This window comes from Diachasmimorpha longicaudata, chromosome 7 (assembly GCF_034640455.1).
Source record: "Diachasmimorpha longicaudata isolate KC_UGA_2023 chromosome 7, iyDiaLong2, whole genome shotgun sequence".
Taxonomy (NCBI): Eukaryota; Metazoa; Arthropoda; class Insecta; order Hymenoptera; family Braconidae; genus Diachasmimorpha; species Diachasmimorpha longicaudata.
Genome location: NC_087231.1, coordinates 3,667,851 through 3,688,336, shown reverse-complemented (window position 1 = coordinate 3,688,336; position 20,486 = coordinate 3,667,851). Strand labels below are relative to the sequence as shown.

Genomic DNA, 20,486 nt, shown 5'->3' with positions numbered 1-20,486 from the left:
TCTCTCAACGCAGATGAATTCCGTTAAAATAACGAAGTTTAGTATTCATCTCGGGTTCGTCCCAGTAACAATTTCAACATTCCTCTCCATCTCCATCATAATGAATAGTTAAGTGTTCCCGTATTCATTGAATTCATGAACCGTTTATCCACACTGTTGGGTGCAATAAATCTCACTTTACCGCTCTCTAAACACCGCTATTTTTTCCAGAAAAGTATGATGGATTATTTATTACCGTGAGGGAGAGAGGTTCCTGACGAATTCGAAGTTTAGTTTTCGTTCGACTGCACTCACTGCTGCACTCATCCTGGGACATTGGATCTGCACTGCTTCCCTCATCTATTCCACTCGCACTGGCCTCTGATCCTGTAATCATTTTTTCCGAGGATTACAGTCATTTTCATCCACTCGGGTAGGTAATTACTCGTGTTTCGTAATGAATAATTCACTCACCTCTGTGTCTACATCGTTTCGACGTTATTTCACGTACAACATTGCTGTTGCCGTCGACACGGCCCTTCTGGTATTTCTCGACGACCTGGAAATGAGTGAAAACAACGGTTTTCAATGAATATTGTAATAAATTAATGAGATTATCGTGATACGCACTTTGTTGAGTATGGCCGCTGCTAATAAATCCTCATAGCTTTGCTCGTCACTGATGCTCGTATTGTTCTGTCTTCTGATTGTAACCGAATCACCAAGACCCGGTAGTTTACGTGCCTCGTCGACCGCACGCTCCACAAGTTCTCGTAGTGCAGTGTGCGCCATACTCGGCGTGTCTGTGGCCGGTTTGTCTGAAAACAGTATGATAGGAAAGGAATTGCATTAGTGGAATCGATTCCAGTGAGAGCTGAATTCCCAGGAGGTGGGGAAAAATCATTTTTCCTCCGGGGAAAAACTATTATTGGAATTTTTTCCTTCTTTCTCACTGTGATTGCTTGATTTATTTATTTTGCAATCACTCCTTCTTATTTATAGGCAGATGAGCAGAGGTGATGATGAGAAAGCCAGAGAATTCATTACATTTAGTTTTAATGATCGTTGATAGTTATTCGTAATTTATGTTTTCCATTTACTATTTTTGGTCTGTGAATATTTTTATGAGAATATCGAGGGCTCGGCGAAGCTGAAACGCAGGTGATAATGAAAGAGTGGTCACCACTTAATTTCAATGGGGCTCGATAGTCGATGGTGTTGAAGTTGAATAATTTATTTAACGGTTTTCCGTCTTTCTTATTCCAATCAGCTATTGTCGTTACTTTATGAATGTTTTTATGGCAATGGCGATCGTTACCTTTGTTTCTAGGTAAATAACGTGAAAAATAATTGATTCTTTGGTGAATGACTATTTGTCTTTGAGATAATTACTCACGGTTCGCGATCATCGTATTTCTTTAGACTGATTGTTAAGTTTATTTACACTGCAATTGGTGAATACTTTACAATCACTTTTGATCATTATATTTTTTTAATGATTAATTCTCGATTTTCCTCAATTATTATTTTTATTTTCCCACGGTTATATTTGTACACCTTCCAACAGGTTTATTCATCATCTCGCAACTTATTTATTTATGATGAGTAGACGTGACAATGAGAGAGCGGTAGAATTTATTCAGGTGCATTGAAAACATTTAATGCAAATCGAATGCTAATTCAAAATGAAAGTAAAAGACTTTTGGAATTGATTAATTTTTTTTTCACTCGTGAATAACATATTAGGCCTGTGGAGGGAATGGGAAAGAGTCAAACAGAAATCGCCACTTTCATCTGGCAATGGGTCGTCAAGCGTTCACCCGTTATGGGTCAGTACACGTAGAAGTCGCGTAATTTCTCCTTGGCGGCCTTGTCGGCCTTTTTTCATCGGTGTGCAACCAGCAACCGGTGAAATTCCGGGGCTAGTGACCTCGTGAACTCTTTATACAAATCGTGTGTGTGTGTTTTTATTTCGGGTGGTCCACGGAACTCGAACAGGTTCAAACGCTGACCGAATTCCTGGGCCTCAAAATTTTTGAATATTTCTCACGGGCATTTGTCGATCGCATTCTTCAGCGATGTTGCAAGGTGAAATTCAGGGTCGCCTCTAACCACTTTTTTTTGTCATTACTAATGCACTTTCTAGGGTTGTAACGAGGAGGAAGAGGAGGATGTCAGTCGGTAGGTGGGTCTTGGTATTTTCTCAAGCCACTCTCAGGCGATAATTGTTTGTACCGTGCGTGGATTTTGCGACAAATTGAAATTGTGCATTTGTCGAGGTCTGTCGGGCTTTCTAAATCGCGGCCTTCGGGATTCAAAGGTGAAGGGTATCTTCGCCCTCAGGGAAAAACTATAAAATATATTGAGGCTAATTCTATATATATTCTCTGATTTATAAGATATATATAGCAAAAATGTATGAGACCTTATATATTTTCATTATATAAATTGCAGCAATTCAATATATACTTCAATATATTTTTAAAAATTTTAATCTAATTTTTATAGTAAAACTGTATGAGACATATATGTTATATATTTTCATCGCATAAATGGGAACCAATTCAATATATATTTCAATATATAAAAAAAAAATTTAATCTAATTTTTATAGCAAAAATTTATGAGACATATATGTTATATATTTTCATTGCATAAATGGGAACCAATTCAATATAAATTTTAATATATTTTGAAAGATGGAATTTATGCTAGATGCATTTATGCATTATAAAAAATGCTAGTCTCCTTTAATTAACAAAACAATTCCGAAACTTGTTACACATGTTAATTTAACTGTCGTTCACAGTTTCGTCATTTTTTTCCCGAATAAACATTCACTTAAAACTGGAATATCTCGGTCTAGCCTGGCTCATTACTATTTAATTTTACCACGATCATCGTGTAATTTTAGAATCAACTGTTAAAGGATGGATAAGCGAATGATTGCCAGTAGGAAACATTATCAGCGAGATAAAAAGTCCTGTACGTGAGCGAGTAAGTCTTCCTGGCTTTCATGAAATTCCCATTCCCCAATTAACCAGCGACTCATACCCTCTCATGGGCACTAATTGAACGTCCGGAATAATTAGAAGAATCTCCTCTCATTGTGGGAGTTGTCAGAGTAGGAAGGCAATCTCCCGTGGAATGTAGTTAAATCGGTGGATTAAAGTTTTAAAGGCATCAGAGTAATGACAAAAATTCACGAGTCAAAACTAATTTACGGGCTCATTTCGAAGTTGGGCAATTTTCGTGAGTAAGTATTCATGATTATTAGAGCTGTACCACACGATTTAATTAATTCGTGACTCGATCGTCAATTAACCGAATGGATTTCCATGCAGATTATGGGTGATAAATATTACCATTCTTTCGGATGATAAATATGTAGACGAAGTAGAAGACAATGAGACCGCCAATGAGAGTCAGCATCTCTTGAATCAGTTGTAGTAACATGCGGAACATTCAATTTCACATAACTTCATCCAGTGGAGACGTGCAATGAATTGTTTCTGTGCATTGTATAACTTCCAAAAGCACAATTGACACAGTTTTCTACATAATTCGGTACGTCATTATTTTCACACGTGTTTCATTCAATATTTCAACACCATCAGAGAACACTTTATTCCAATGTAGGTAATATTAATGCACATGAATAAAAAAATCTGGGGATTAACAGATTGTTGTAAGAAAGACGATTGATTTGATTCGTCGTTCGTCATTCATTCTGACAAACTATCCCAATATCTCGGAAACTACTGGGGTATAACGGATCGTCTTTCTTTAATTTCGGATTGAGTTTCCAATAACACTTCAACCTTCAATAATTATCGATATTGAAATAGAAAAATTGCATTAAATCCGCACAAAAATTCTGTTTTCCTCATTCGGTTTGGTAACCTCCACTTCCTAGAAGCCTCTAACCAAAAGTTAACAGTTATCCACTAAGATTACAGGTAAAATACATTTCTGCGGCTTTTATCAGTAATTTCCAGGCATTATCTTCACTGACTACGCAACGACATCGTTTCTCATTTTTTTTTTCTTCTAGAAACCTTTGTCACGATTGGAAACACGGAAGATGAAAGACATCAATTCCGATTTGTCAATAAGAGATTTTTCCAGCCACGAGGGAATTATTTACCCAGCTATGTACATCCGGACAACATTGAAGAAAAAAAATCCAGTAATTCAACTGATCTTACGAATGACTCGATTTTCCTGCGACACTCTGATGGTTCGATTATAGAAAATTTTCTGCATCACATGCATCCCGAGATGATGCGTGACTGCAGGTGTATTTTATATGGTATTTGTTGGTGATTTTCGTCACGTGCGAGCAATGAAACAACATAACGGAATTTTCGTGAGAATCCTCGCTCAAAGTTCCCGTTCAATTAGCGCCCGAAGCAATTCGAAGAGTTCAAGGCCCCAGTATTTATTATTTGATTCGATAAATTTGAGATTCCAATGACTCGATGGAATGATGTCGCTTAACTTGGCTTCCTCGAGATACGATTTTCGATCAAAGTCTCCTATCCGCATTGCGCAACACGTGACAAAGGTCAGAAGTGGAGAATATGTAACAATATTATTTTTATTCATGAACGAGGAGCATTATTTTAATTAAAACTGAGGGAGAACAGGATTTATCGAGTTCAAGGTATCGCACGAGTACAGGTATTCTTCCGATATTTATCTCTTTTCCTGAATCCCTCTTCGATTACTCGAATGTAAGAGACTTTTCAATATTTCGATATAAGAATTAACGAGTATTTTCCGGCTCCGGCGAATACACTTGTAAATAAATATTAATGAATTACTATTTATCGCTGATTAAACGCGCAAATTTAAAGGGACTGAAGTCCCAATTATCAATTCACAACTGCATTTTATTGCACAATAATTCCACAGGTTACGTTATCGCGTGAAATAATCGATGATCATTCTCGTAATTATCCCCTGATTACTGACGCACTCACACTGACATGTATTTACACTTGCACAGACGTGTAACTTCACCACGTAAATAACAGGTACACTTCAAGTTCAATCGGCAAGTTGTCGCGGGATTTGCGCAGGGAATTGAATGTCCGAGTGGCGATGATCTACCGCGCATCCGTGTTATATTGATCTCATCACTGATTTTTTTACACGTGTCCGGTGCCACTAACGATCCACTTCATGAGTGATTAGGCCGCGTAATGGGGACTGGAGAGACAGTTGAATACTGAGATGTGAGAAAGACGTCAACGGGGATGCACGAGGTGGTGGTGTTGCGAACTCAATGAAATCCGCCTAACTTGCACGTAATCACGGTTCGGGGTCTCGAGTGAGACTGGGCAAAACGTTGGGTCTCTCCTGATATGCCAGGCAACGTCGTCCAATACCCCACATACGACTCTTCTACGGATTCATCTACTTCAGTGGGGGACATTTCACGCGACAGTCTTGGATTTTTGTATTTTTTATTTTTAATTTTTTTTATTTTTATTGATGGGGTAACGACGTAAAAAATGACTCTTTTTGGAATATCTTGTGGAAATATTTTGAAAAAAACTCTTAAAGAAAAACGTTTCTCTCTCTCTCTCTCTCTCTGATATTTACTATTTGATTTTCATCGTTATAAAACCCTTACGTCAAACACAGAGTTGACATTGGAATCAAGTGGAAGTATCAACGCGGAAATTTATCTCTGAAATTTAAACGTTCAAGGCAGAGTTCACAAGTTTTACAACCGGATAATCGTATGATAAAAAAATAGAAATGACGTAAGTGTACCTGGATTTTCTCTACGTCTTCAAATCATCGGGAACTGATCGAAAAATATCGAATAGTTTAGCATCTCTCGTGATATTATGAGGGAACAATTGTCTTCTGTATTATTCCCAGGGCTGAAGTCTCTCTTTTCTTCAGCGGGTGATGGTTTTACGGTTGAAGTAACAATTTATCAGACTACCTCAACGATTTATTCTATCTCTACGTGCCATTTTCACAAAAATTGTCGCTGAAATTACGTAGGACATGAGGTGCAGTTTGTTAGAGATATCAAATGAATGCGATACGTCTCCAATTTCGTTGACATTTGCGTATTTCCTTGTTCTTATTTTCAATGAGTGATGAAAAAAAGTGAAAGAAATCCTCCGGTAGTCATAGATTGCGCTGCAGAATTGAAATATGTGACCCAACCACGATTTTTCCATGGGAAAAGAAAATTATTACGGATGTAAATAAACGAAACAATGGGATTCAGTGATTTCTCTATTTTTCTTTTTACGTCGAGGAAACTTCCTCATCTGTCTGTATTTACCCATTCTATATCTGTAGGTGTACATAAAAGTATATACATAAGACATATTGTGACGTAGACCAGAGGCACAAGTCTCCGCATACCTTGGGCTCATTAAATACATCTAAAAATAACCCGTTTAATTCAAAAATTTTAATTTGAATAAATTTTCAACCAAAAATGTCACAGAAAAATTTAAAAAACGAGCGAAAGTTCCCACTGACATGCAAATTCACACTCTGAATGACATTAAACATTGGAAATTGGAATAATGATCCAGCATCATGACTCTGCCATAAAAAAAAACTGTATAAATATTAGTGTCTTACAACATTTATTCCTAATGAGCTAAATAATTATACTTGAATTTTTTTTTCATTTTTCATGGAAATTTTTATCATAATGGCAATAACTAATCGTCGAATCTTCAATCAAAAATAATCATCTCTGATGAATCTCAATGATTTTAGCGGAAAATAAAAAATAACAGAAAAAATCATATAAATAATTGTTTTTTCAATTACAGCACAGAAAAAATACAAAATAGAAGTTAATCAATATTTTTCCACGTGTTGTCAGTTTCTCATTTGAAAATTCTGAGAAATTGCAATTTTCCGAAGTAGAAAAACACGTTGACAACAATACTTTTTAAATAAATTTTTAATTATCCGTGAAATTTAGTCTTTTTTCGTTTTGTCTCGTATCTCCAACAGATGACGTAGTATTTTGTGAATAATTCATATCGAACAAGACATGAATATAATATATAACTGCATAATTAAAAAAACGTGTGGGCAACCGAAAAGAGGAAAAATCAATGTGATCAGAATTGTGGAATGCTGACTGATACAACAGTTATGTTCACTTTCCAATACATTAAATCGACTAGTTAAGAATAATATAATGTTTAACTTACGCTGAAATGCAGAGATAATCAGGTGAACGAATAAAACCGAATAAAATCTCGGAAAACTTGACAATCGCTTGCCGTTGATTGCTCGAGGTGAATGACTCAACGACCGCGAATTTTCACAGTGATTACACATTCGATAATTTCACCATTTCCGATTTATATTCCCACGGGACAATAAATGGTCTACAACGCCGAGACTGATTTTTAGTCAATGGAATGTCGGAAGCATTCAGAACATTCCTGAATTTTGTAAATCAATGGAAAAAATTCTCACTTTGTTATTAATGATTCGATTGATATTTTTAATCAAATTGCAATGCTAAAATGTCGTCACTAAAACGCAAAATATTTCATTGATTTTATTGTAAGTTGACAACAAAATCACGGGAAATCCAAGATTTTGCATTAATTATTGATTAAAAAATTGGGAAACGTCAGATAAATTCAGGTGAATATATCGTATAACTTTCTATCAACTAGACATTTCCGGAAATGAGATCATTAAAATGAGGCATTATTGATTTTCTAACTAGTTAACAACAGAATAAAAAAATAAAAATGGAACCTCAATCACTCCCTAAATGTCGTGAATCATAACTCTCATGTTTAATTTTAAATTCAAGAAATTTCGAAAATTCTCACCAAAAATTCTCTCTCTACCCAAAAATATTTCAATCCACTCGAGTTTAACCGGAAATGAAAAATGCCATCAGTTTACGCCGCCCACATCGGCATCAATATTGCTCTCCAGAAAGTCACTGCCACGTTGCTGATGACATTCAACATTATTTTGACAGTGTATTGGAATTTCCTAAATTGAATTCCTCCACCTCCATAGAAACGCCATGACATTTAGTTATCTCTCCCACAACGAAATATTCCACGCCAGTAGTGACTTGCATCGTCGTTTTCGTTGGGCATGGTCCCCCGCGGATAATTAAATTATTGATTTTTTCAACGATCATTGATTTTTTTATCGATTTTCATTGATTTTTCCTCTTATTAATAACAAAATGATGGAAATGGATTCCTTCCCATGTTCCTCGTCTCACCAAGACATTGAGAATTCACCGATCCTCAACGGCGCACTAACTCAACAATTTTTCCACGGAAAACCGATAATGGAAAGAGGGAACCAGCAATTGAAGGTATGAGGAAGCCGTTATTCCCCCCAGTCCTAGTCTATGTCGTTGTCAGTTTGGTGTGGCATGTAAGAATGTTATCGCGTGGAGCATGCTCACACCGAACCGCTTCGCGTGGGAAGGTCGTTCCGAATTTACAAATCTGCCCTTTTCATTACCGAACGCGCCTAATCATTCTCCCGAGGAGATTGTTGCCAACAAATTGCTAAAACCACTGCTGATTATACTGAGTGATGATTACGAATGAGATATCATGAAATGGCGAGTCACACGAGAAATTTCCCTCAGGTGTACATAAAATCATGTACACGAAGATCACGTGTACATATGAATATGACTGTGTGGACGAGGTGATTATTACGTTATTAGAACATTTCACGGTACTTACTTGCCATACACATCCGTAAAGCAACCGCCAGGTGCGCAAGAGCCCCAGTCAAATGTACGCCAAAGTCCTCGAAAAACTGATCATCTGGTAATTAGTGTTAGTGAGTTAATTTTGCGTTAATTTTTACATGCCTAGAGAGTTTGTCTAAATGTCTGTGTTTAAATGAATCCGAATGATAATTCTAAGTTTTCTAATCACATTCGATTATTTAGAATTTATCGATTATGGGAAATTGACGTCGGACGTGTGGAAAAATTTGAATAATTTTTTTTTATTCAATATTTTTGCGCTCGGCAATTTTTATTCCAGAGTTTCCCTTAAATTGATAAGAATTCCTTTAAATACTTAAAAATTATGTGCGAAAATTAATAGAACTGTGAATTTCAGTGTAACGATTCCCTGAAAACTCATGGCAATCACGATACCCCAGTTCGCTGGGGAAAAGTAATTTATCATTCCAATATCTCAGATTTTGTTTATTTATACTGAATTATCATCGGATATGTGAATGGAAAATGTGAGTGTGTGGCGGGTAGATGGCAGTAGCCACCAGTGTAAAAAGTTGCTGTTGAAGAATGCAAGAGCATTTACAGGGCAAAGAAACTGGTCTGTCCAGGGGAGGAGGATCGTCATGTATCATCAGGATTTATTGAACATCGTAAACTCCATGCGGAGCATCAAAAGCCTATCCGATACTTGCCCGATGCCTCGCTTGTCGGTCATGTTAAAGAACCCACCACCCAATCATCCACTATCACTCACCCTTAAACGGCCAACGGCTGTTTTCATAAAGCAATTAACTGAAACTATGACGACTTACATGAGGAATGCTGATAGAGTCGATCGATAGGTGCATTGTCCACACTGCCGACGAGGCTCTCCACTACTTTCTCAATAATTTCACGAATATTTTCCAACGTGTCCGTCTCATGATCTCCATCGGCAGCCAACTCCACGCCGGAATTGATGATACCATGCTCGACGCCTAAATGTGAATAAGTCAATAAATTCATTTATTTTGGTCAATTTCGACGTTTGAATGTGAATAAGTCAATAAATTCATTTATTTTGGTCAATTTCGACGCCTAAATGTGAATAAGTCAATAAATTCATTTATTTTGATCAATTTCGACGTCTGAATGGGAATAAGTCAATAAATTGATCTATTTTGGTCAATTTCGACGCCTAAATGTGAATAACTCAATAAATTCATTTATTTTGGTCAATTTCGACGTCTGAATGTGAATAACTCAATAAATTCATTTATTTTGATCAATTTCGACGTCTGAATGGGAATAAGTCAATAAATTGATCTATTTTGGTCAATTTCGACGCCTAAATGTGAATAACTCAATAAATTCATTTATTTTGGTCAATTTCGACGTCTGAATGTGAATAACTCAATAAATTCATTTATTTTGATCAATTTCGACGTCTGAATGGGAATAAGTCAATAAATTGATCTATTTTGGTCAATTTCGACGTCTGAATGGGAATAAGTCAATAAATTGATCTATTTTGGTCAATTTCGACGCCTAAATGTGAATAACTCAATAAATTCATTTATTTTGGTCAATTTCGACGTCTGAATGTGAATAATTCAATAAATTCATCTATTTTGGTCAATTTCAACGTCTGAATGTCAATAAGTCAATAAATTCATCCATTTTGGTCAATTTGGACGTCTGAATGTGAATAAGTCAATAAATTGATCTATTTTGGTCAATTTCGACGTCTGAATGTGAATAATTCAATAAATTCATTTATTTTGATCAATTTCGACGTCGGAATGTGAATAACTCAATAAGTTCATTCATTTTGGTCAATTTCGGAACTAATTACACATCAAAAAAACTAATGACAAATCCCCGAAGAAGAATTCCTGCCAAAAAAGTTTCCTTTCCACACATCGTAATGAGAAAAGCTCGTGAGAAAAGTAGTTTTCGACTTGTGGGAACAGGTACATTACCCAACGAGTGTGGTAAATATTTTCCAACGACTCCGAGGATTCCGAAATAAGTAAAGACGAGGTTTTTGATCGCAGGGGTCAGAAAATCTATATCGCAGGTGGTTGAAAGTAAATAACACTCGCCTCGACGCTTCCAAGTGTGAGGTGATCCTATGCCTTTGAGGCAAGAAAAGAGTAAGCATAACAGGATTTAATGGAGATCAAATACGGGTATTACGACCCATAGATTTAATCCCTATGATCTCCATGAAAACATTTAATAAAATTTTTGTTACCCCCAAGGGCCGAAACAAGTAGTACAGGTCGCGAGTAAATATGGAATAACAAATTCGTAGATAATTGAGAAAATTGCAGAGGGAAATTGTATTTCAGAAATTTTTCTTAAGTCAGGAAGAAGATGACAGGTAAAGGAGACATTTTGACCTTCGAATTTTCGTTGATGAAATCAAAATTTGTCAACTGTTAGTAAAAGAGTTAATACAAAATAGATCAATGTGACCGCGTGTTCAGTAAATATTTATTGCGTAATGATTTATCCATTTTAACCGTATTCCGTCAATTTGTTTTTCTCTGTTGAAATAATTCTCATAAAAACACAATGTCTGAGTTGTTATAAATTTTTTTATTGAAACAATTAAATCATCTCTGATTGCTACACACCTGTCATGAATTAATCCACTCAAAAATATCCATCAACGATCACATTTCATTGAACTCGAAGAAAATCGAGAATTGGCTCACAGTCATTGACATTTACATTACCAGTTCTCGAATTATCGTATGGTGAATGCAAAAAGGGGAAGAAAAACCATCAGAACGTGTGCAAATGGAAAATGATGCGCGCGTACGATCGATTCAAAGCCGGGGGGCTTCAATGATTAATGAAATATATGGATAACGGATCGATGGAGTCTTCCTATACGGCAGTGAGTGGTCACAGGCCAGACGCGATGTTGCTCGTGAGAGTACTGGAGCAGAACTGAGGTTCACCACCTCCAACTTGACTCAGGGACAATAAATGTCTGTGCGGGAACAGCCAGCACTACTCAGTTGCAATGAACTGTCCTCAGGAGTTTGAATGAAAGAAAAATGAAATAAAAAAAGGAGAAATCTTGGTGTTTTATAATGTGAGATGGATCATCAATCCACCACCAGAACGTATCAATTACCACGTCAGCCACATTTTAAAGTGGATCGCCCTGAATTCACTTTAAACAGGGGATATTTAACACGTATTGACAAAGCACAGATGAGCGAGAGAGATAAATTTTTATTCGTTTCACGGTACCATAAAAAATCCGAAAATTTCAGTGCAATTTGAACGATAAAAACAACTTGTTTTCCCCGACTACTTCCCGAAATATTAGAAAGATCGATTACATTCGATTGAAACTTGCTTTCACTTGTATTCTCGAAACAACTCGAGAAAACAACTTGTTTTCCCATTTTTATTCAGACCAGTTGCACTTTTTAAAGAAACAATTTCAACTGACATTTTCCTGATGCAGTAGCAGCTCGTCTGACGACCCAATTAACCCCGAGAGAATTTAGTTCTAAATCATTTTATGATCCTCCAAGGATCCACTCAATCTCATCCGATTCTCATTAATTTCACCGCGAATTTCTCATCAACTCCCAACGCTCGTTGTTACACCTATGATAGGCTATAAAATAATAAGTACCTCCTGGCGTGTGCAGTATTACGAAACTAACTATCGGCTGTTGTCAAATGTGACCTTGATCCCAGAAATCGATGGACATGAACATTACTCCCCCCATTATGCAATTAATCCCCCGTTCCAGTGATGTTTTCCCATGGATGAAGCAATTTGTGCTTAATATTATATACTTGGCATGTAAGTTGATCCCGTTAGCCTCACTCGGTAATATTAAATTATCCTGGCAAGACGGGGCAGGAAAGGTAAACCGGAATGCCGCATAGACAATGCACACTAACGTTCACCCGCGTGCAGTGAACACTTCGTGTTATAAAATTCGGAGTCACTGAACCGCGTGGGGATCGCACAAAGTCCCTGAATAATATTGCTCGGGTGTAGGGTATATAAAAAAATAAATGGGACAGCAGCTGGAACTACACGATTATCAGGTGTACTCACTCCAAAGTTCCAAAATTATCAAAAATGTTGAGATATTTTTTTTATGAAATTTCGCTGATAACTCGAATGATTTTTTTTTACTTAAAAAATCCATATCAATATCACATGTATGTGTAATTATTAATAATTTAAATACTGCTAGTTGTTTGTAGAAATGATGTTAAACAAGGAAGAAACGTTTGTAACATCACAGAAATAAACAATACAATACAATATTAATAATTTAAAGACTTTCTAATTAATATGTTAGAAATAATTTTCTAACCATCAATATTTCTCGATTGATAATCTTGGTTTCTTGATTGAGCGTATAAAAATACATTGTCTGTCATTTTTTATTCTGCACAGCTGAATAGAGACGATATAATTAGAAAAATTTAGACCTGTACTGATTTATATTTTAATTAATTCCCGGTATAAAAATCCTCATCAATGCAGGTGACATTCGATTATTTTTTATGGGTCTTCGATTGCTCCAGAAGTAATTAAAAATGAAGTTCACAGGGCAAATTTGCATTTAAACTCCGTCAATAGAACGATGAATTAAAACAATTAATGGTCGAGTGCTCCAGTGACAATGATTTGCTCGATAGTTTTTTCCAATGTCGTTGGTGAGTGAATGGTGACATGTCGCGGTGAAGGTTCATTATTCGAGGCCATTGTTTATTCCATCGAGAAAATTTGATTTTGCAACACGTTCTTTTTTCGTTGCCATACTGATTAAGTTTACGGAATTCCTCACCGGAAGGTGTAATTTTGACATTTTCATTGGTTTATTTGTTGACGTGTTTAAATAATTTAGTCAGTTGTTTACGCACCTGCAACATAAACCGGGGATTTCGCCGTCCTGAACTGACCACGTGATTCTTCTCTTGACGGCACACCACTGAGTGTATCAAAGCACTTTTCTTTTTTCTGCGACCACGTGCTATAAATTTAACAAATAAATAGATTGTTAATGAATTTTAACGTCAGTAAATGAGTCAATTAAAGAAATCTCTTTAAAAAAATGCAGTTTAACGTTCTTTCAACCCTTTGGTGCGCTATTGCAGCTATTAAATTAATAAAATATATACAATACAGATGTATATAGAGTGTATATAATATCCAAAATATATAATGTATATATTTTGGATGAAATATATATGAATTATTTATTAAATCTAATATTATTGATTATTTTATAGTCGACTAAAAAAAGCGTAATTCATTCTTTTTTATTTTTTTCCACTTCATCGAACTTATCTGGAAAACTAATTCAATACATCCGCCATTCAATCAATTGATATTCAGTAAAATTTATCGTTGTCAATGAAATTGTATGATTCGACGAATTTCAAGAGAAATATTACAAAAATTGAATGGAGGATATCGCTGAAAGGCGTCCAATGCAATCCATCAGTTAAGTCCTCTCCCATGTAAATTTATTCCGTCAATAAAATTTTGATATTCACCGTGATTTTATTGCAAATCTCAGAGGTTTTTCCATTATTGCGTAATGAAAGTGAGACAACATTATTTTTAACGCTTCCCAAATACATATTCATTATAGATACTTTATCGTAACACTGTTTAGCGCACCATACAAGAAAGCTTGAAGAAAGTTTTGAACTCAGTAAAGTGATAACCTTTGTGATGACACAAATGTCAATGATTTATTCAATCAATTCATCTTCGTTTCAGTGTATTCTTCTCCACGAAATTTCTCCACGCAACTTGACCCAATTTAGAGAAATAATACGGTAAACATTGGATGAGTTGATTGAATGAAGGACGTGAAAAAACCTTCGGACTCATCTGACCCATAATTCATCGATTCATTTCATAAGCATGGAAATTTATTCTCGTCAATAAAATTTTTCATTCCTCCGGGATTTTTTTTGATAGCGTCTATCAACGTATTTCTCAATTGGACAAACACCTTGAGATACGATTACTGCACACATTTAAAAAATATATATTCATTATGCAGATTTAACTCTGTCATACTGCTTTGTTAATACAAGAAATTGTTCTGGAAATTTTCAACCCACTAAATCACACCATCTACAATGTTTAAAGAACAATTCAATTTGATAGACAGCTTTCTAGACATCTTCACATTCGAATTCTTTACTTTACCTAAATTTTTTAGTAATTAAAAATGTCAAACTAATCCAACTAAATCCAACTAAATTTGCCTGATGGCTCTCACTGTTTATCTCCCAAGTGAACTGCAATTTTCGAATCTCTCATTGATTTCTTCATCGAATTATAAATAATTAATGACAGTCAGAGACATATTGGGAAATACGCAGCACCCCATGAATATAAAAACTGATCCAATTTATTCCAACAGTCGAATCTCTCAGAAAATCCTGGATTATTTTTCGAAATCCCTTAAAAAATCGTAAACCTGATTCTCTCCAGGTCATGAGCATTCCACCTATGCATATACCATTGTTCCACAATTCCTCGTTAAACCACGAGCCCCATCAGCAAGTACTGACCCAACCAGAATAATAACCTTCTATGATAACAAATCAAACAACGCCAAACGTTATCCTTCACTACCCAGCGTCCGCAGCCTTTCCTGCAGAATCTCGTGCTGCAGTCGCTGCACTGAACACCACCACCAATGATAAATGGTTTAAGACAACAGGCGCAACGTCGGTCATCAACTGGTACTTTCTTCTCGTTTTTATCGGCTCCGGTTTTCCTGAAATTTTTTCCCAAATCATTAACCATTCAATTACCTATGAAAAAAGTCATGAGAGTGGGGTAAAAACGAAAACACATCGGAGTGAAAGCTACAAATCATTTATTACATCCAAAAAGAGTATTTCAAAAACATCAAAAATAATATCAATGACCCCCTATCCCCTCATCATTTACCCTGAGTATTTCATTCACACACAGTATCATTACCAAAAATTTTAGGACCACGTAATAATCCCCTGCAAAACCAGTTGCACCAGAATATTAATCATCGCGATCAAAAAATATAGACGCCGAGTGTATTCCAAAGCGACTTTCGTCATCATTCTCCATCTCGAAAGTGATGACCTTAACAATAACGACCTCGATTGTAAAGAGCAGAAAGAGGACCATGAATGTACCCATATTAAGTCTCTCCTGACCACCAGATCGGTCACCCTCCATCAGAAGGGTAGACATAAAACAACTCAAGCATGAAGACATTTTTTATCTTTTTTCAGCAGTTTAACCGTCAATTTCCACAGTTGAAATATAATTTCAACGAGAGTTTTCGCAGTGATACAACTTTCTCAAAACTACTATTACTTAATTCACTATGTGCGATGCCAATTGCTCCAACATAATGTCGATTCGAGCGTTCACTCTGGGCGCAATACCTCTCATTACATCATCTGCGTAGCAGTAACACAGAAACTTATAATTATAACACAGTTAAAATTGCCATTCCATCACAGAACAATGTTATTCATCAATGTTATTGAAAATTCATTAGCGTTGTTGCACATGCAAGTGATCTGGAGATCCTCAGTAACTTCAGTGCTGTGGAGCCATTGAATCTTATCCTCTCTCGTAAATTCCAAATGATCGATTCCCTGTCTTCTCCACATTGTTATCGAAAGAATTGGAATTTTATTGTCGTGAGTAACGGCCCTGAGTCGTAAATATTGACGCACTAGTGTTCATACTCAGCCATCCACATTTCCGGGCACTGGGGTTAGTGTTGTCCACCTTCCGGTAGACCCAGAAGTTGACCATCAACACCAGCTGCCAATGCTCAACAAGTTGTCACAACGTATTGCACTCGATTATTCGTTTTACACTGTCATTATTTGTGATAATTAATCGATGTCTCGGGGGGATTGATTGGTTTATTTTGTCGGGATTATTATGGTAATTCTGAAAAACCGATCCTTTGTGTCGGCTCGTCAGTTTGAAAGTGACAGTGGATGGTGGGCACGAGAGGGAAACCACGGGGCACCTCGATGGTAGGAGCTACGAGACCGGTATATAGCGCAGAATATAAAACCGGTGGGGTCTTATGTCACACTGCCGCAATAAGACTACCGTGAGTGGGTCTGTTGTGGTTGTGTTTAACGCAGTTTTAAAATGTTACTTTCACTGAATTTTTGGACTGCGCTCTTGCAAATATCCATTGTCTTCGATTTCTCAATTAATCGGTCATTGGATTCGATCGATATCGAGTTGACTATTTGTTGGTAAGGGATGGGAAGGGGGGGATAGGCAAGGGATGTTCACTGACTAAATTTGGGTCTAACAGTGGACCGGTCTAAATTTGGGTCTAACAGTTTGTCAAGCGAAAAATTAAAAATCAGCGAAAAATAAATAGATTCGATTCTAGAAATCGGGGGGAAATCATCGGCAACGACATCAATTGAGGCGATGAAAATGGAGTGGGAAATTGATTGGGTGGGGGGATCGCGGCTGTAATTTGAGATTTGGACGGTGATACGATTATTATTTATTTTTATTCTCAATGGAATTCAATACAGGAAGCCTGTGACTGGCCATTGCTTAAAGTCTCAGGGGGTGATTTTATTTTGTGGGAAATCAGTACATTTTAATTGAATCGATAGTTGAAGAATTAATTTTGAGACGAGTGAATTGTTGGTAATTAAAAATTTTTAGTGGATAACTTTTTTAATGGGTGAACTCTCGGAAAATTTATTTTGAAATTCATCATTTAGTAGTTGGAAGCGTAAAAATAAAAATAGAAGACAATGTGAAAACTATACGGGATCTAATGAGTGAGAAAAATCTGGGTTAGTGAGGTGCATAATTCCGAGCATTGAACTCTGCGCAGAGAAAAATATTTCAACAGAAGTGTCACATGATGCATATAAATATTACGTTATGGGACGACGCATAATAAATATATATGAATAATGATCCTTAGGAATGTCTGTAAATTCCCATAACTTAGGAAACAAAATTAATTTACATGAAAATAATTAAAAATGTATTTAACCGCAGTTTGATTTTTTATGGGGTAAAAAATCAGGAGATTTTTTTCCCCTGAACATTCCCGGTTATTCATTGTAAATTTATGAATAATTGTATTGGGGTCATGCGTTTCAATGTATTCACCTTTATAACAATAAGAAAGATGGATTCGTTCAATGAATCGCAAGGAATTAATTCGTTATCAGCGCATGCAATTCGGTATAAAATTCTTATTTACAGATAAGAATGGATTTGTTCACTATCAATAAATATTTCAATCAACGATGAGACACTTTTGCCCCACAAAATTGTCACTCCGTTGAATTCTACAAAAAAGTAATGGGGCAGTAAAACAAAATGAGTGCTATTTCATTTCAATGTAATCGAACTTTTCCATTACCATTTAAAGTCGGAATTTTCATTACTTGTGGGAGTCGAATGCGCGGTTTTTCAGTGAAAAAAAAATAGATGGAAAATATATGAATAAATATAGATGGAGTTTGAATGGCCGTAGTTGGTATTATTCCTCTTCCGAGAGGATAAAAATACTGTACACTCCGATAGATTTATCCTCCCTGGAATGCTACTCGACATTCGCCTCCTCGGTAAAATACGTAGATAAAAGTCTTTTAAGAATTTCTATTGTAAAAGTATTCTTTCTATTCGATGCTGGGGAGATCACCAGGGAGATACGTCTTTCAATTTTTATGATTGGCCTTTGCACCTCGCCAATAACATCAAGACTGCTCGTGAGCTTGGAATCCGTGAATATTCATTGGCACCTGACGTTTCCGGGGGTTTCAATATCAATCATATTTAGATGTTAGTTATATCTGTCACCGTTAGATGATCGCGGTCGAGTGGAATATATAATAGAATAGAGTGCATAGCAATGTGAATAATTATAAAGAGCCGGACGCCGGTCGATCGTTCGGTAGAAAATTGTTCCCGGATAATGATCGATTCGAGGGCGAAGTAATTTCGCGGGTAATTTTAATTTTTAATGGTCATTTATATTTGTCTGGCTAAATATTTATCCGACAAGACGCGGAGCAATAATTTATTCAGATCTAATAAACTTCATATCAGCCGCATAATTGGGTTTGTTGGAGCAGCTCGTTTCAAAGCTATTATTCGAATGTAAATTTAAATTTCATTTGCTTTATTATGCACATAAACTAAATCGTTTTTTAAATACAAACGAATGTTTCCTTGACTTATATTGAAGTATTGGTAAAGTTAAATAAAAAATTCCAGTTTGAGAATTTTATTTAATACACGAGGGACATTTTTATAAAAAATTACTTTGACCAGAAATTGTTTTTTTGAAAAGTCAGATCCGGATGGTCTAATCAATCTCCAAATAAAAAAATTATGTTTAATTATGCATAATATGACACCTAAATATGATCGTAAATTGATTCTATTGATAAATGTATTTGTTGGAAATTTGTTGAAATTTCCGGTGTCATTTTTTGACGCTTAATTAACATTTTGAATTATTCTAAATTATTTCGCGCAAAAAAATTTAAAAAAATAAATAAACTTTTTACTCAATATGCTATTGTAATATTTGGACATAAAATAAATAAATGAAGGGCAATTTTTATCTCCGGAAAATAATTCTTTGACGAAAGATTTTTTTTCTCTGGATGTATTTTCAAGTTTGTCACTATGTTTCTCACGGTATTAATTTTCTCAGTACCTGGAACAACAGCACGATGACTCTATGAATATCTCAGTAGCTGATCTCGATTCACGGAGCATTTCTAACTGAGGTACCTCGAAGCGCGCGCGGTTCCACCAGTGATAAGAAATATGTTTGTTCCCAAGTAATGTGTTTCGTGCAGAAAATAAAGAGGGGATATATGGGCTCTTACTCTATATCATTCTCACAATTCAAATATAAACATTTGATAGTGTAATATCTTTTTGAAAATGGTGAGGAAAATTTCAACGTCTACAGAGCGTCACTCGTGCGAAAACGTTGCGTAGAGAAATTATATTTTTATTTGTGGAAAAACGTTTGTGATGACCAGGGACATATTAGTGGTTTTTTAAATTTTATTTTTGCATTGTATATTTATCACGGCATAAACCGATCTTTAGATTTTACGTCTCGTTATTAGACACTTTTGGAACGATAGAAAAATGTTCGAATAATTTGAAAATTTGTTTGAATTTCAAATCAACATTTTAATTCGTTGTTGAGATCCAAAAAAATTTTAGTCGTTCCCTAATTATCTTGTAGAGACAACTATTCCATTGATGATTGATTAACGGTTGAAATCCCAGAGAAATGCGGAAGTTCAAAGCGTAATTGGAATTTCAAAATAAATTGTGCAATTCAACATTGCATTTGATTGAGTCTCGGGTTATTTGATAATTCAAGGTTAGCAGCCACCAAATTTCCATAATTCCAAACTTCTGATTTAAGAGGAAGGTGTAAACATGACCTCGAAAATTGAGTGTTGTAATATCACTGATCCGACACTTCATCAAATCGACTTATATTTTTTCTAAACAGAAATTTTTCTACAAAAAAAACTCACCTCAACTTATGTTATAATTACTAATATTCGACATGAATTACGATATTTCCAGTCGTTGCACATTTTTCTTCAGATAAATAAAACCAGCGAGACGTCGGCGTGTTCTTCAACATTTTTGTAATCACATCAATCAAAACCATAAATTATCTTTTAATGTTCTGGAGATTCCGTAATTTTTCGATAACGAAATCCATGA

The 20,486-nt window shown here is 35.7% G+C and overlaps 1 protein-coding gene and 1 long non-coding RNA gene across 9 annotated transcripts in view; one reads left to right on the top strand and one right to left on the bottom strand.

Moving 5' to 3' along the window:
- The window catches only part of M7bp (Myosin-7a binding protein), a 33,625-nt gene that overhangs the window by 7,737 nt on the left and 5,402 nt on the right, over nt 1-20,486 (bottom strand). For 3 of the 8 annotated variants that reach the window (XM_064125633.1, XM_064125628.1, XM_064125629.1), the window contains 7 exons: nt 15,307-15,498; nt 13,619-13,728; nt 9,535-9,699; nt 8,715-8,798; nt 610-797; nt 454-538; nt 236-366 (listed from right to left, as the gene is read on the bottom strand). In XM_064125633.1, coding sequence (XP_063981703.1) covers nt 236-366; nt 454-538; nt 610-797; nt 8,715-8,798; nt 9,535-9,699; nt 13,619-13,728; nt 15,307-15,498 — 955 coding nt within the window. Of the gene's footprint in view, nt 1-235; nt 367-453; nt 539-609; nt 798-3,344; nt 3,488-7,187; nt 7,333-8,714; nt 8,799-9,534; nt 9,700-11,343; nt 11,634-13,618; nt 13,729-15,306; nt 15,499-19,443; nt 19,521-20,486 lie in introns of those variants that run through there. The other 5 variants (XM_064125630.1, XM_064125631.1, XM_064125634.1 and 2 more) reach the window with 5 other exon arrangements.
- Nucleotides 831-9,552, top strand: LOC135164896 (uncharacterized). The gene is made up of 4 exons (XR_010299404.1): nt 831-2,164; nt 2,894-3,235; nt 3,324-8,814; nt 9,308-9,552. It is a non-coding gene; the product is annotated as an uncharacterized LOC135164896 (long non-coding RNA).